This window comes from Setaria viridis, chromosome 7 (genome assembly GCF_005286985.2).
Source record: "Setaria viridis chromosome 7, Setaria_viridis_v4.0, whole genome shotgun sequence".
NCBI classification, from domain to species: domain Eukaryota; kingdom Viridiplantae; phylum Streptophyta; class Magnoliopsida; order Poales; family Poaceae; genus Setaria; species Setaria viridis.
The window spans coordinates 34,600,851-34,616,873 of NC_048269.2; the positions used below are offsets into that span (position 1 = coordinate 34,600,851).

A 16,023-nucleotide genomic window follows, 5' to 3' on the forward strand; every position below is an offset into this window, starting at 1 on the left:
CAAGCGCTTGGGACATAGTTAGGCAAGTGCAAATTATCAGGTATCAACCAAAGAACCAATCCAAGATCGAGGAAGAGTGCGACTGCGGGTTGCCACTACTGAATCCAGTTCTTCCATCAAATCGGCCCAAATATATTGTATGGCCTTGAGCATCACAAATGCACAATGTTAATACCAAAACCTTACTACTACGTTAACGAACATCACACCATTACATTACAGTCAACAAAGCACGAACGGCGAGGCTGCCTGAACTAGCAGGCTAGTAGCTGAGCCGGCCACCCCCGTCGTCGGTGGTGACGCCGATGGACGGCGACGTCACCGAGACGTCCCTGTCCTCCTCGGGCATCGGCGACTGGTCCACCGGCACGCTCTCGATCATCCTCACGACGTCGCCCATGGACGGCCGCTGCTCCGGCTGCGGCGCCACGCACGCCAGCGCCACGTGCAGCATCGCCACCATCTCCTCCTCGATGTCCCGGTACCGGAGCAGCTCCACGTCGAACACCTCCGCCGTCCACTCCTCCCGCACCACCGACCGCACCCACTCCGGGAGGCTCGCCGCCACCGCCGCGTTGCTCTTCTTCTCCCTCCTCTGCGCGTCTGCGGCGTCGGGCAAGGGGTGCGGGTGCTGCGCCGCGGGCGACCTGCCGGTCAGCGCCTCCAGCACGAGCAAGCCGAAGCTGTACACGTCGGCCTCCTGCGAGAGCCGCTTGTTGTCGGCCTGCTCGGGGGCCATGTAGCCGCCGAGGCGGGCGATGGCGTGCGCCGGGCTGAGTAGGAGCGCGAGGCCGAAGTCCGCGACGCGGGCGGCGCCGCCCTTGTCGAGCAGGACGTTGGTGGACTTGATGTTGCCGTGGGGCACGCCGGACGTCCGGTACTCCCGGTGGATGCACGCCAGCCCGCGCGCCGCCCCGAGCAGCAGCCTCACCCTCGTCGTCCAGTCCAGCGGCGACTCGCCTGTCATCTTGTGTCCTGAATGATTATTCAAGCAGACGATGGCAACAACATTGTTCATTTGTTCGTGTCAGATTCAGGTCAATGACGCAATGGCGATGCTCGACAAAAAGATCGCCGGAGATGGTACCGTGGAGGCGGTCGTGGAGGTTGCCGTTGGGGAGGTAGTCGTAGATGAGGAGCTTCTCCTGCTTGGCGTAGTAGAAGGCCCTGAGGGGGACGAGGTGCGGGTGGCGGAGCCGGCCGATGAGGTCCATGTACCGGTGGAACTCCTCGCGGGCGCAGGGGTTGGCGTCGCGCAGCCGCTTCACGGCGACCATGCGCCCGTCGCCCAGCACCGCGCGGTACACGGTGCCCAGGCTGCCCCGGCCGACCATCTCCGCCGACGCGCGCAGCAGCTCCTCCAGCTGGAACCTGCTCCGCCTCTCCTGCAGGTGCGAGGTCAGCGGCGCGCCGCCCCTTGGCCTTCCCCCGGCGCTGCCATCGCTGTTGCCGCCGCCGTCGTCCTCCTCGCCCTCGCCGTCCGCCCCGAAGAACACGAGCTTGCTGCGCGCACCGTCGCTGTCGCCGCCGTCGCTGCACCTGCCGGCGCTGCCCGGACGAGCCGGTTGCTCCCCCTTGAGGTGGCCGAACAGCGCTCCGTCTCCGTCCTCGAGGCCCACGCGGCCGCGTCTCTTCCTCTTCTTGGCTGCAGGCTCGCCGCCGCCCCCTTGGCCGCAGCAGCAACACGCTACAAGCAGCGACGCCAGAGCAAAGAAGAACAGGGTGTTGCCGACGGCTATCCCGGCGATTGCGCCGGGGCTCAAGCCCCCCTTGCCAGCCCCGCCGAGCGACTCCGGTGTGGCCAGTGCCGGCGAGGACGAAGCAACGGAAGAGGACGCCGCCGGGTTCGACGGCACCATGGAGGAAGGCACGGACGAAGGCGACGTCGGGGCGGGCTCGCGCGGCAGGAAGGAACAAGGCGGTAGCGGCGGCTCGGGCCCGCAGAGGCCGGCATTGCCGGCGAAAGAGGCGAGACCGAACCTGGCGCGCATGGCGTCGGGGACCCGCCCGGAGAGCTGGTTGTTGGAGGCGTTGAACTCCGCGAGGCGGGGCAGCGCGGCGGTGACGTCGGGGAGGAGGCCGGTGAGGAGGTTGTCCTGGAGCTTGAGCGTGAGGAGGCCGGTGAGCTTGCCGAGCGCCGCCGCCGGGATGGGCCCGCTCAGGCTGTTGTCGGCGAGGTCGACGCGGGCGAGGCGGGGGAGCCGCGCGATGGAGTCCGGGACGGCGCCGGAGATGTCGTTGTGGGAGAGAGAGAGCAGCACGAGGTTGGGGACGCCGCGGAGGAGCGCGTCGAGGGTGCCGTTGAGGCGGTTCCCGCGGAGGTCGAGCGCGCGGAGCTCGGCGAGGTGGGAGAGCGGGTCGAGCGGGCCCCGCAGGTCCAGCGACGGCAGCGCGAGCGAGGTGACGCGGCGGCCGTCGGCGGAGCAGCCGACGCCCGTCCAGCGGCCGGCGCAGGCGTCGCCGCTGCTCCAGTTGGCGGCCAGGATGCCGTGCGCGTCGGCGCCGTTGCGGAAGATGGTGAGCGCGTCCGTGTCGCTCGGCTTCACCTCCGGCTCCGGCTGCGGCAGGTTCGCGGCCGCTGCTGCCGCCGCCGCCGGCATTGCCAAGCTCAGGCACGCCAATATCGCCAGGAACCCCATGGAACGCGCCAAGAACTGCAGAGCCATCGTTGCTGTTCGCAACGGCGAGTGTGGTTGGGGCTATTACAAGATCGGCATGGAGGAAAGGGAGGAATTACTCAATCAGAGCCATGAGTAATCTTGGCTGCTCCATAATCTGCATTGGAACAAGAGAACAACCGTGCCTTTTGATTTTTGAAATCGGGAGGTGTTTGAACTGGAACCTCTTCAACGTCTTCACTCGACTGTTTTCTTTGGACAGGCCAAAGCCCAGTGGCAGGCTTGTCAGTACTGGAGGCTTCCACTTTTCGCTTTTGATCTGTTTCTGTCTGCTCGTAGGTCCCCTAGGCCTAGGTAGGAGAGGAGGCTTCTCCATCACTCCACAATGCACAGCAGCACATAGTGCTAGTAATTTCAAAAGGACAAGGCCATTTTGGAAATGCAATAATTTCACAAGAATTGCAGAAGAAACAGTTTTATTTTTTCCCTGAAAATCTGAAAAGTACTCTTGTTGCAAACAGGCCTGGACTAGTCTGCATGCTACATGATCCTTTACAGAAATTCTAGTGCTCTAAAATAATGTTACGCTTCAGGTCTGGGACATGAACCATGGACCATCAAGATGCAAGTTTACCTTGAGAATGAGAAACAGGGCAGAGGGTGAAATCATGATCCTCTTTCGGCGTGACAAGAAAGGTAATGGACTCATCATGCGGGGCTTTTGCTCCATGTTGCTTTGCCCCTCTTCTTTTCACGCTCACCTTCTCATCAGTCATCACATCCCGTTTCTCTCGCGAGTTGATTGCACCATTGCGGGGGCGCCAATTAGGACAAAATAGTAGCAGCATGAATGCATGATGCCTCAACAATCAAAAAGGAATAAAAAAAGCATTAACAGTATGGATGTAGCTATTCATCGAACTAACAAGAAAAAAAATTGCCAAAGGGAAATCACATGACTCGAGAGCGACGTCCTTTTCTTCCAGATCGTGCCAAGAGTTTATACAAACGAGAACAAATAGCGAATCATTATATCTTTAATCCACAAGAAGAAAAGGAGGGCAGCAAACTTTGGACAGCAGCAGTTCTGAGTGCAGGAAATCATTTCTGCTCCGTGAAGAATCGAGGAAAACCACCTCTCCAAGCAGCTTGATGTGATCCAGTATAACTAACAAACATATGACATTACATCTCAAACCTAAACTGATTCTTATTGCCTAGGGGGTGTTTGATTCGTTGAGCTAAAGTTTAGTCCGTATCACATCGAATATTCGGAGACTAATTAGGAGGACTAAATATGAGTTAATTATAAAACTAATTGCACAGATGGAGGCTAAACGGCGAGACGAATCTATTAAGCCTAATTAATCCACCATTAGCAAATAGTTACTGTAGCAGCACATTGTCAAATCATGGACTAATTAGGCTTAATAGATTCATCTCGCCGTTTAGCCTCCATCTGTGCAATGAGTTTTGTAAATAGTCTATGTTTAATACTCCTAAGTATCTAAACATTCGATGTGACGGGACTAAACTTTAGGGGGTGGGAGTCTGGTTGCTGGCTATAAACTAGTCCTCAGAGAGAATGAAAGATGTGTGATGTCTCTCCTCTTGATTCGCATGCTACTATTGGCTTCCTGCATAACAGAAAATATGATGCTAGTCAGTATCTGGAAGAGTGTGGGCATGGACAGATAGACTAATAGCTGAGTTCAAGACATGTTAAGTTCATAACCATCTTAACAACCAAAGGATCATAAAAGAAGAAATGGTCACAACAAAAGAAAAAACTGTACTGTATTTGAAGAAACTTGCATTTGCCTTCTTCGACAGACAACAATCTAATACTTTTTTATTAAACTCAGCAAGATAGATCACTTGCCCATCAAGTGTCAACTGCAGTAGAATAGTGGATAATGTAGTGAAGGTTTATACTGAATATAAAGCCTGTCAACAAGGTGACAACCCCAAAACCATGCTGAGGGAATGCAAGTAAGAAAATGAAAACCCACCGGTCGTCTGGAGCATATCTTACAAATTTCAGTACCAAAATGCTTAAATGCATACATTGATACATTGTATCTATTAATCAGAGTTTTAGCCATGCAATTCTCATCCAAAGCTGTATCACAAAAACAAATACTACTAATTTGAGCAAAGTCCACTCTACATTCCATTCTAGAAATGAGTGCTACGGATTCAATCTGAAAAATCAAAACGTGGCCACAACAAGTATACTCAGAAAGCTGGAGAACCATATGTTCATAAGAATGATGCTTCACAGACTAAAACGATTTAAAGAAGACTTCAATCAGTGTAAGCACCATATGTTCATAAGAATGATGCTTCACAGACTAAAACGACTTAAATAAGACTTCAATCAGTGTAAGAACCATATGTTCATAAGAATGATGCTTCACAGACTAAAACGACTTAAAGAAGAATTCGATCAGTGTAAGCATTATCCATTTAAGTTGTGGGTTCAATATTTGCATGGAAACTTATGTTCAAGTAGGATCAAAGACTACAAATCTCATACAATTTAAATGATGACTTGCAATCTGTATAGGCACTTCATCTATTTAAGACAACTTGATTTTAAGGTGTCCACTTCATTAGGCTGCATTCTTCTAAATTTTGATCACAAACACGTTAAAAATTTTAACATGATGGATGAGAAAAGTTAGCAAAACTAGATGGATGAGAAAAGTTAGCAACAATACAAAAAGAAAAAGAGTACAACTCACCTCACATAATCAAACTTATAGAGGAGTGGTATTCTTGATAGCATTGAGTATTTGATCTTCAAGTTTATCTTCAGCAAGCCACACACTGCTCTTCTTGCGCAGGAGTTCCTTTTGCTCCGCCTTCTTCTGCTCCTGGAGCTTCTCCTTTTTCCGCCAGCTCTCCAGCTTCTCAGCTCTTTCTTTCATCTGCAAGTTATCTCATCTCGGTCACAAACATTTTACGGCACCAATCTCAAGTAGCTTTACAGTTGAGTGCTAAAGACGCTGTTGTTATGCATACGTCCGAACTGAAGCTAACATGGATGAAACAGGCAGGTATAGGATTAAATGCCCTCTTAATCCCAAACTAACATAGCAACTTACACAATGTTAAGACTCGCATTCTAAGGAGGCAATTCACCAAACAAGTTGTGTGCAATGGCGAACTGGGAGAACGATGGGGAAGGGAGGGAAGGAGACGGGGAAAGGAAACGTACAAGGGCCTGGCGGAAGTCCTCCTCGAACGCGCGCCGCTCAGCCGCACGCGTCTGCGCGGCGGCGGCCTTGGCTGCCTTGCGCTCCTCGTTGGCGACGCGGGCGGCCTCGGCGCGCGCCTCAGCCTTCCGCTGCCGCTCAGCCTCCATCAGCTGCACCTCGTACGCGTACTGCTGCCGCAGCTGCCGCACGTCTCGCGCGTACCCCTTGCGCAGCCGGTCCAGCTGTGCCCACGCCTGCCGGGGCTCCCCAGCGGGCTCCCAGCTGCCCAGATGCCCGCTAGGCTTGGAGAACTCGTGCAGCTCCGCCCGCGACAGGGCCTGCGCAGAGGCGTGGAAGCCGCGGAGGAGCGGGCGCAGGAGGTGGAGCGGCCGGGAGGAGGAGAGCGCCATCGCCGCCGCAAATGGAGGACGACAGATCGCGGTGGTGGAGAGAGCTGCCGGAGCGGAGCAAAGGGAACAAGTAGAAGAAGGCCCTCTCCACGACTGGGCCCGCCTTTTCGAAAATACAGACCAACCCACATTATGCAAGTAATGAATGTGGGCGGTGCAGAGGAATTGGGCCGGAGACCTGCTTGAGATGGCAGATCGACTTGTGTTAGCCCAATGCCAAGTTCCCGTGTTCATTTCTCACGAAACAAGAACAAAATTTGCTCAAAAAAACGAAACAAGAACAATAACATAAATACAACGATGAAAAATTCTTCCTAAAAAAAGAGAAACATTCTCTGCCCTAAAAAAAGGTGATGAAACATTCTCAGCATCACTCAAATTTCTCAAGCTAAATGGAGCACCACAATTGCTATCTTCTCAAAAATCATTCACCACATCGCAGCAGCATATGCACCAAGATGTAAGGGCAAATGCGATGCATTTTCGCATAGTGAGAAAAAGAAGGGAAGCAGTATATGTAAAGCATAGCAATGGCAGTGGCCAGTTGGCCACTCTGACAAAGGCCTCTCTGAAAAAGACGAGGAGAAAATGAAGGTTGCAAGAAAGTAATACAATTACACGAACATGGTTTTTCAGAACCATATATCATGTTGCCAACAGCATTTCCTAGCTCTAAAGCTCCCCAAAAATAAAGTTAAACTCTAAAGAATGGAAAATGGTCTCCGTGACCCATCCTTTAGTATTTACAGTGTAAACTCCGCAGCAGTCATTGCTAGTCTAACTGTATGTCAAATAATCAACCCTCAGTAGCACTGCATCATAACAGCTTGATGGAAAATTTTCATCCAGATCCGTGGCGCACTTCACTGTATACCTTCCACCTAAACAGAAAGCATGTTCAGGAACTAAAACCTAGTTATCGTTAACAGAAACCTGATCCGTATAAAAATGGAATATCAAGGTGGTTACCTGCTATCACAGCTGGCGCTGCCACTCTCAACAGATGCAATGAAGTTCAGAAGTAATCATCGCCATTCTCGACAACCACCACAACTCCAATCGCCACTCTCAGCAGGCAGCACATTTTCATCCCAAGGTGAGCATTGCCGGTGTATGTGCAGGCCACAGACTGCACATTTGAGATCAGGTGGTGGCTCAGTGTTCTGGCACTTGTAACATGCTACCACATCAGGGGAGGGATCATCTGTTGGGAAGTTCATATTTGAAGCTCCATCCTCTATCATAAAATACATTTCATCAAAACCAGCTCCTTGTTGATCGAAGTTTCCTGTGCAGTTGCCATCGTCTTGCAGACTAGTAGACATCCCAAATGCATTATCAAGCTGCGTATCATCAGCTTCAAGCAGCTCGGTAAATGAGAAATAAGTCTGGGGTTCATATTGGTCAATTGCAAAGTTGCCACCACTAGTGTCATTTGCTTGGTGAGTAGCAGTGGATTCAGGAGGGGCAGCATATGCAGTTCCTTGGGAAAAATCCCACCCCAATAGCTCTGAAGCATGCACGCTGTCAGCCTCCGAAAAGGAATATTCATTCATGTGGCTGAAATTGATGTTCCCATTCCCCAGAGATTGATTCTGGATATAATACTCATTCGCAGATCTTGCTTGATCAAGGTATTCACAATTTTTAGTTTGTGCTCGTCTTATTGACAGCTTCTTGTTGCTTCCAGGGGCAAAGCTTACCATGTTGGTTGATAAATCAGCATCCACTGTTTCTTCCCCAGTCGGTTCAACGATTCCATATGAAGCGAGCAGTGGGTCCTGATCTACTAAAGCGAAAGTTCCCTCACTAGATAGCATTGTTGACTGTGATGATGTAGCAACTGTTTGTTCACTACATTCTGGTTCAGGCTTTATATAATCATCTGAATGAGGACATTGGGGTATGGCTCTCCTTCGACACCTACAGCATCGGTATGCAACCAACTCATCTATCCTTTCATCCTCAAGTTGTAAGGCATCACCATGAAACCAATCTGTGTGCAGGGAATACCAAGATGTTAAAAAAATACAACATAACACAAAAGGATAATGCTTTAAGCTGCAACAATACTAAATAGACTTACTTCTGCACCTCTCGCAGCGAACATAAAGGAATTCCGGAGAATAAGTTTTGTTACAGAGGCAACAAGTCGGTTTTATTGACGAACCTATACCATCCTTACTTTTAAGAATCACATCGTTCGCCCTGAAATCACTTCCATCATCCTTGTCATTCTTATTTTTCTTCCATACAAGACCAAAATATGTTATCGCTTGAACTTTTTTAGGTTTCTTAGATTTTTCTGACTTTGACTTTTTAGCTTTTGTCTTTGGCTCAGCTTGTACACTAGTGATATTCGGAGTTGCCACATTTGTGATTGGCAAGGCTTCCACCTTTGCAAGTGTCTGGGATTCCACCTTCGCGATTGGCTGGGCCTTCACATTCATAATTGGCTGAGCTTCCACATTTGCAAGTGGCTGTGCTTTAACCTTTGGGACTGTCTGCGCTTCAACTTTCAGGGTAGGTTCAGCAGAATGGGAAGAACTAACCTTGAAGATAATTTTGGGAGCGGTCACTTGCTGTTGGCCAGTACTCTTCTGTTGGGGCCGGATATAACTTGCATTTGTATTGTAACTTGTAAGCATAAGATTCCGCTTCTGGAGGCATAGCTTGCATGTCAAATTGGAAGTAGCACTGACTCCTTTGCTAACAATAGATCTTGATGTACACTCTTTATGACAATTACCTGAAAGTTATTTTTAGACAGCAATAGTGAGACTAAGCATTGGAAAGCTCAAATCGGTCAATAATCTTCTTGGATACTATGAGGATAAAAAAGGAAAACAGATTATCTAAAGCGCATGCTATAGACCCATACCTTGACAAGAGCTGCATTTAACAACATCCCTGCATGCAATCAACAAAAATACAGAAGTTAGTATCTCAAAAAAAAATGTGATCAGTTTATTACATATAGAGCGAAGTGGAAAAACAAACCTGTACATAACATCCTTCTTGCATGAGGTGCAGGGATAAACATCTCCTTTGTGAAAGAGATAAGAAAAGACATCTCCGGTATATGCTTTTACTTGCCTTGGGTAAAAATTGGTGAAACAGATAGAGTTTGAAATTCCTGGACTAGGCAAGGAGCTACTCCCAGAATTCTGCTCATATTCTCGCAACATGTACAGTGGCACGTGGTTTTCGGAAAACCACAATTTGCTATTTTCATCCTGATCACCTTCTGCTTCCAAGATATTTTTTGTCACACGCACAGGAAGATGCTTCTGGTTGGGAAACTTAAGTGCGTATCTTATCTTATTGTCAATTATTTTTTTATCACAGATTACAGCATTTCTGAGGGCAGAAAAGTCAGCATCAGAACTTTTTCCATCTGAAGGAATTTGATCTGGAGGGATGAATTCCTTCCATCTAATGTGGGCATCAAGATATCTAACCTGTGAGAAATGAATATTAGGATCATTGCTAAAGTAGGTTTGATAGTACTCTTTTATGACACCAGAACAGAAGTGCTAACCTGCAGAGCAAGTTGAGATGAAGTCTGGCTTAGTCCAACACATGCTCTCCAAGAATATTGACGGGATCGTCTTGGAAAATTGGAAGCTTCATGGTAAGGTAAACCTGCTATCCTTTTTTTACCACCTAGTAGGAGTCAAAACACGCCAACTTGTTCATGCCCTGGAGACTGATAGAGGATGAAATAAGGCTAGTAACAGTTAAAATGCACAGTACCTTGGCGAGCAGCTTTTCTTATGGTTGAACATAGAACAGCCCCCCTCTGCAAAGTACGTTTTGAAATATTTCCTCCAGTCCACCAAGTCCAGCTGTTGTCATCATCAGTAGCAGTAGCAGTAGTGGTACCAGATTCAGATGCCAACGAACGTCTTCTGCCACGCCTTCCACCAGCTCCACGTTTTTGGTATTGTGCAGGACGAGATGCTCCAGCTGATAGACCAGGAGATTCCACAGGCCAGTCATCTATTGGCTTCAACCAGCTTGCAGAAAATGCCACTCCACGGATGTTGCTTTCCAACTGCATAGGATAGTAACAATTTTTAATGACATAACAATTGTAGTCATTTTTACTACCATTTATATAAAAAAGGAGATCCAACCTAGGAGAAATTATGTGGTTTTTCATTAAGAAGAAGAAATGGGCACACAAATTCGCGTTCAAGAGGACTCCAACCCCAACCAGTTGAGCTAGGCTCGCTTCCTGTGACTACCATTTATGACAATAACGTTCTTAATCGTAACTTTTATCTTTCTTTCAATATCCTTTATTGCATACTAAATCTTTAACAGTTTGTAACATTGTATGTAGAGGTAATTTCCTTTATTAAAAGCATACATGCAGGAATATAATGTATCTAGCTCAAGCTGCATGAGAAATCTGAAATTAGTAATCTATTTAATGCCACTGCTTGCTGACAGCATTCAGGGTTATATACTATATCATGACTTGGTTGTAGAATATTGAGGAGTATCAAAGGATACAGAAAGTTAATAACTGAATGCTATAACTCACCTCAAGCAATAGGGGTATTACAGTTCTGCAGTCGGAAGCTTCTCGTAGTTGTTGATGCCATCGTTCTTTCTGCTGCGTGTCCTGTAGTGAACCAACTAATAGGCCACGCAAACTTTCCTCCATGTTGGCTAAATAAGCAACAATACTGGGGAAATGGCTATCAGAATTTTTTATTACATGCATGACACTAAGAATTCGAGCAGACCCTTTAGCAGCATTTGCAGTGGCCATGTTAAGAAAACAAGCCTTTTTATTTCCGATTGCTGAACTTCTACAAGCAAGGCACCAACCACACCTATCTCTTGGGACTTCCATAAGCTTCTTTTCAGTACTTGGCCAAACAAATTGTGCGGCTGCTGAGGAAAATGCTTTCAACTGTAGGGAATTGTCTGCAGCCATTCTTTTCCTTGGGTTTGCAGTCTGTTTGGATGCTGAAACCTTACCTTCATCAGATGTAATAACAGCAAGATTGGCAGCAGCAGATGCTGCAATATTGCCATGATTGTAGAGATTCATGTAAGCCTGTGGTTTAAAATACGACAATTTTGCTGCCTTGCCACCACTCATGTTTCCAGATCTTTCAGCAAACAGCTGAAGGTGTTGTTTACCTTGATAAGATGGACAAAATGATTCTGCCTTTGCAGAAATGGTGCTCACGGTACCTTGCCTAGGCATGCCATTACTTCCAACGTTGGTGGGTAAGTCTGGACGGGATATACTCTGAGCTGGCTGTACGTGCGCTATGTTATACGCACCCTTTACAGCGGATCCATTCTGATGAGAAATTGACGATACCACAGATGGTCCAAAAGCTCCATTTCTGGGTGCATCGTGTATGTTGTACTGAGCCGATAGAGTTTGATTGCAAACTTCAGCATTCTTCTCGGCGGCAGCAACTAAGCTGGGCATGCATTTTTGTTCCTCATTAGACACAAATTTCTGCTGCATATATGTTTGAGGAAGTGCTACTGTTTTACTGTCCCCACCATCTTTTAAAGTTGTCCAGACACTTCCATCTCCTGCTTTGATAGGAGTAAAACTCAACATACCGGATTGTGGAGTATGGCTCACACCAACTTCTTTACCTATTTTTGATCTCTCGCTCTGAGCTATACCAAGTAAATGCTTCCAGTATTCCTCTATTTGACTGCATATATCCACATATGCATCTGAGAGAGCAAGTCTTTGGAGGACCTTGACAACATCATAACGATTGTAATATCTTGAATAAGATTCCGCAGCTGAAGATGTTCCGATCCTGCAGTATTTCATGGAGCAAATATTAAAGGAAGTATAGGACAAACCGTAGCAGGTCATGCAGAACAAATCATTAGTAAAACTGAAGTATTGTATGATCAATTTGCAAGAACTTACACCAGCAAATAGTCGCAAGTTCCTAAGAATAGCCTCCCGCACATGTCAATGCCAAACGTTTGAGCTCCTCTTGCACCACGCTCAATTCTTGACGAAGTTGGTCCGAGCTTGTTAATAACACATTCTGGACAAAACCATTCTCCCTGAGGAAGGAAGGCTTTGTTTTGACCAATGCATCTCGAATGATAAGCCCATGGGCAGCCATCGCAGCATACCAAAGTCCCATCCATTCCACATATTCGGCAATCATCACTGTTGCCATCCTGAGAAGTGTCCGCTACAGTACCTTCTGAATTTGTTACATTTGGAGTGATTTCCACGTTCTGCAAATCATTCATATTTTTGTAAGCAGAGGCCTTTGAGGCTCTGGTTGAGACTGCTCTTGAACCAGCCTCCAAAAAGGCGCTAGAATCCACCTCATATTCCATCTCCTCGTTGTAGCCTTCTCGGTCCTCCAGTTCAGTTTTGAGCTCATCTGATTCAATGACATGATCACAGAGTATTTGCAGCACCCTCAGCTTCATGGCAACAGGAAGTTTATAGTATTCCGTGGCTAGGAGGCTTCTACCAAAACTCCGCCCCCCTAGATTCTTAACGCAACCCATCACATACAGGTACTCTAGTAAGAAAGTTGGCCAGGTCAATGCATCTAATAATGTCCAATCCAGATACCTGCACATAGTTCAAGGGAAGTGAAATTACTATCAGAATTTTAAGTAAGGAAACACAGCAGTTACAAAATAGTTATTGTAGTTAAGAAGGGGTTGAAATATAGAGTACTTACTTCAAGCAATTTGAAGCAAGCTGAGATCCTCCAGCAGATTTAGATTCAAGATGCCGCTTCAGTGCACGCAATAGTGAGACATGTACAGCATCCAACAAGTTATTCTGCGCACTGCAATTAATGGCCGCAACAAAATCATCCAGCCCAAATGGACTCAGGAACAGCTGCACGCTGAACGATCGCAGGAAGTTATAAACAGAAAAGAGATAACTTATGGACTCTTCTGGCACAGGAATGTCTCCCGATGACGGAGGCAACTCCACGGCCTGTACAGGAGGGCATGGCTCAGATGGTCCTTCTTTAGTGAAATCTGATGAATTACTCGAAGATTCAACATCCTCAGACATATCTGAGCCAGATCCACTATGCTGCAGTGCATCAGGCCTGGCAGACGACTTGCATCCATCAACCCTCTGCCTAGTACTTGCTGGCTCTTTCATCTCCGAGGCACTCCCTGATGAAACCAGCAAGTCTAGCTTCCTTTTCCTGCAGCTCACTTTCATGCCTAATGCACCATTCTCATAGGACATGAGAAATTCCAGGAGTTGAGGAAGCCCCAAATCCTCGCCATGTCCATCTTCAAACACCACACTGTAGACCCCAGTTGTGCTATCGTAGGATGCAACCTTCCCAATCAGAATCCTCGCATGCCCCGGAGCACTCCGGCCAATGTAGCGGCCCACCAAGCATTCCCCTACCTCCTCTTTCACCTGAAGGCCATCAGCCGGTGTAGCAGGCCCTTGATTCACCACTCTGCCATCACCTTCCTCCATCTTAACCTCGCCTTCCGCAGCCGCTGCAGTGCACTCTTGTTCCTGAACACAGCCTTCATCCACCTCCATCTTCATTTCAGACGCCACGGGAGCCAAATCTTGCACTGCCTCTGGGATGCTCCCCACATTCACCTCGCTCAGTGTGGAAGATCCAGAGTTCTCTTTGCTTGCAGCACCACCCTCGTCCACGTCCATCTTCGCTTCAGAGACCACAGGAGCCACATCTTGTACTTCCCCCTGAATGCAGCCCAAATCCACCTCCTTCGTTGCAGGCACGGCAGAGTGTCCTCGGCCCGCAGTGCCGCCCTCGTCCACCTCGATTGCTTCAGGCGCCGCGGAGTTCTCTCCGCCCGCTGCACCGCCCTCATTAACCTCCATCCTTCGCTCGCTCACCGAGTTCCCCACATCACACCCATGCTCCGCCGTGACGCCTTCACCCGCCTCCGCCTCACTGGCCGCGCGTGCCGCAGCAGGTTCTCCCACCGCAGCGCCGCCATCGGCGGCCTCCATCTTCACCTCGTCAGCAGCCGGCACCAGGGCCGCCGCAGGGGAGGAGGCGTCAAGCACCCGATCAGAACCCTCCCGGGGCTCCACGGCGTCCATGGTACCGGGCCCGAAAACCCTAGCGAGTGCGCCCTACAGAACCATCCTCATCGCGAATCGGGGACCTCCAGGACAGATTCCGACGGTACTGGTGAAGCGGAGGCGGCGCCGGCGCGGATGCGGGGATGGATGTGGCCGGATACGAATCTGGGAGTTGCGGAAGCCGCCGATTGGGTCCTTCTGCGGCGAAGGGGGCAGCGAGAAGCCTGTGTGGATGAATGGAACGGGATATGGGGAAGGTCGGCTGCAGGGCTCCCAACCCTATGGCGATGGCGGCGGTGGGAGGCGAGGCGGCGGAGAGGAGTTGGGGGAAGAGGTGGAGATGATGGGGGAGGAGGGGAAGGGGAAAAGGGGAAGAGAAGAGAACTAGAGCACGGGCGAGCACACTAGGCGAGGGCCGAGCCGCACCCGACTCGCACCAGCCTGGCTCGCGGCACTCCGGTTCGAGTTCCCTTTTCGGGGGAGCGGGTTCGGGTCGTGGCGCGCGTGTGCGGACCGACCCGCACGGTTGGCTGCCGGCTGGTTCGGGAGAGCTGCTGGTTCGTTCGTTCCTTCGTGGGCGGATGCGGGCGCGCGGGCGGGCGGGGGCGGACCCGGTTCCGTTTGTGGGAGCGTGTAGCCTCGTCGTGTCCGCGCGCGAGCTGGCTGAACCGGGTCAGCCTGCGCGCGTTCCACCACACCAGGTCTTGCACGTACGACGGCCGCTGGTCGACGGCCGCAAGGCGGTGGAGGGAAGGAGGGAGGGAGGTGCTCCGAGTTTTTCAAATTCAAAACGGTGGAGGGAGGTGCCGTCAGCTTGCTTGCTCAGGTAGGGCAGGGGGGCAACGGTTCGCTCGCGCCAAGTCCCGGACTTGCCTGTTGGTGCGCTGCGGTGCCCCTCGGCACTCTCGCTCCTAGCCCGCGGTTGCTTTGTGTGCGGTGTGCCCACTGGTGAACGAGGCGCGAGGTACCTGTGTATGTACCCTTTGGTGCTTCTAGTTCTATCTTTGCACATAGGCTTACACTGAACTATCATGAACGTCTCCACACCCGTACGTGCACTAGGCAAAATGTTGTCGCCGTGTCTCTCTCGAATTGCTTGTTTATGCATTCATTTCACTATTTCAGCCATAATAACCTTCATGATTGGAAGTGTAGAATCTGACAATGTAATGAACCGGTGTGGTCTGCCGTTATGATATGTTGGATGCTAAAATGTAAGCCCTAGGAACTGCTATGTTGTAGCATAGCATCTTCCCAAGCTCAGTCGACTAGCCAATCATTTTTTTTATTTCAATTCGTGTCACCAGGACGTTGGTTGAACACTAGGTGAGGCTATGGATCTATTTTGGAGCAATTGGATGCAAATTTTCTAATAAAAATGTGCATTGTTGTTGTTTCTAAGTGAGAGTTTGGCTCGGACAACTGCCTCTCAACAATTTCAGGTGTTTTACTTGTCACATGGGCTTTCTTGAATCATCGACAAGAAAGCAAATGTGAAACCCATGAGGATTATATGAGAATTTCGAATCTTAAGGGAATTTTCATAGCCCAACCAAGGTTCTATGAAGCATTTGAAGTTCAAACATGCCGGTAGTCAACTTCAAAGGTGAATTGAATAGCATGATAAGACACAATGATTGAAATTAATAACACAAAATCTAAAGGCAATTTGAAACTAAGTTTTAAAATGCATAAATTCTCAGTTACAAGAGATTCTCTCATGA

General features: G+C 49.2%; 3 protein-coding genes across 4 annotated transcripts; all 3 read right to left on the minus strand.

Moving 5' to 3' along the window:
- Position 1: 1 nt before the first annotated feature.
- LOC117865789 (leucine-rich repeat receptor-like protein kinase PXC1) lies at positions 2-3,428 on the minus strand. The gene is made up of 2 exons (XM_034750026.2): positions 1,088-3,428; positions 2-975 (listed from the first exon to the last, which is right to left on the minus strand). Exons 1-2 carry the CDS (start codon positions 2,664-2,666, stop codon positions 263-265), a joined length of 2,292 nt encoding a protein of 763 aa, XP_034605917.1. The 5' UTR covers positions 2,667-3,428; the 3' UTR covers positions 2-262.
- A 146-nt stretch (positions 3,429-3,574) lies between these two features.
- LOC117862774 (uncharacterized) lies at positions 3,575-6,344 on the minus strand. Its single transcript, XM_034746290.2, has 3 exons — positions 5,842-6,344; positions 5,366-5,551; positions 3,575-4,255 (listed from the first exon to the last, which is right to left on the minus strand). The coding sequence occupies exons 1-2, from the start codon at positions 6,229-6,231 to the stop codon at positions 5,381-5,383; spliced, it is 561 nt and encodes a 186-aa protein (XP_034602181.1). The 5' UTR covers positions 6,232-6,344; the 3' UTR covers positions 3,575-4,255; positions 5,366-5,380.
- Positions 6,345-6,749: 405 nt separating this feature from the next.
- On the minus strand, positions 6,750-14,680 carry LOC117862773 (DDT domain-containing protein PTM). 2 transcript variants are annotated; one of them, XM_072295244.1, is made up of 10 exons: positions 12,942-14,680; positions 12,158-12,829; positions 10,784-12,041; positions 9,988-10,288; positions 9,773-9,897; positions 9,232-9,692; positions 9,113-9,141; positions 8,318-8,980; positions 7,201-8,227; positions 6,750-7,112 (listed from the first exon to the last, which is right to left on the minus strand). In XM_072295244.1, exons 1-9 carry the CDS (start codon positions 14,315-14,317, stop codon positions 7,257-7,259), a joined length of 5,856 nt encoding a protein of 1,951 aa, XP_072151345.1. In that variant the 5' UTR covers positions 14,318-14,680; the 3' UTR covers positions 6,750-7,112; positions 7,201-7,256. The 2 variants fall into 2 exon arrangements, with proteins under 2 accessions (XP_072151345.1, XP_072151346.1); XM_072295245.1 differs by having other exon boundaries at positions 6,750-7,136.
- Positions 14,681-16,023: the final 1,343 nt, after the last annotated feature.

Excerpts from the sequence above, each read along its gene's own strand:
- LOC117865789 (XM_034750026.2), bottom strand. The coding sequence starts at position 2,666 with ATGGCTCTGCAGTTCTTGGCGCGTTCCATGGGGTTCCTGGCGATATTG. Across the intron at positions 976-1,087 it reads CCTCCACGACCGCCTCCACG|GACACAAGATGACAGGCGAG; the intron begins GTACCATCTCCG and ends ATAATCATTCAG.
- LOC117862774 (XM_034746290.2), bottom strand. The coding sequence starts at position 6,231 with ATGGCGCTCTCCTCCTCCCGGCCGCTCCACCTCCTGCGCCCGCTCCTC. Across the intron at positions 5,552-5,841 it reads AGGACTTCCGCCAGGCCCTT|ATGAAAGAAAGAGCTGAGAA; the intron begins GTACGTTTCCTT and ends GATAACTTGCAG.
- LOC117862773 (XM_072295244.1), bottom strand. The coding sequence starts at position 14,317 with ATGGACGCCGTGGAGCCCCGGGAGGGTTCTGATCGGGTGCTTGACGCC. Across the intron at positions 12,042-12,157 it reads ACTTGCGACTATTTGCTGGT|GATCGGAACATCTTCAGCTG; the intron begins GTAAGTTCTTGC and ends GAAATACTGCAG. Across the intron at positions 8,228-8,317 it reads TCGCTGCGAGAGGTGCAGAA|ATTGGTTTCATGGTGATGCC; the intron begins GTAAGTCTATTT and ends CCCTGCACACAG.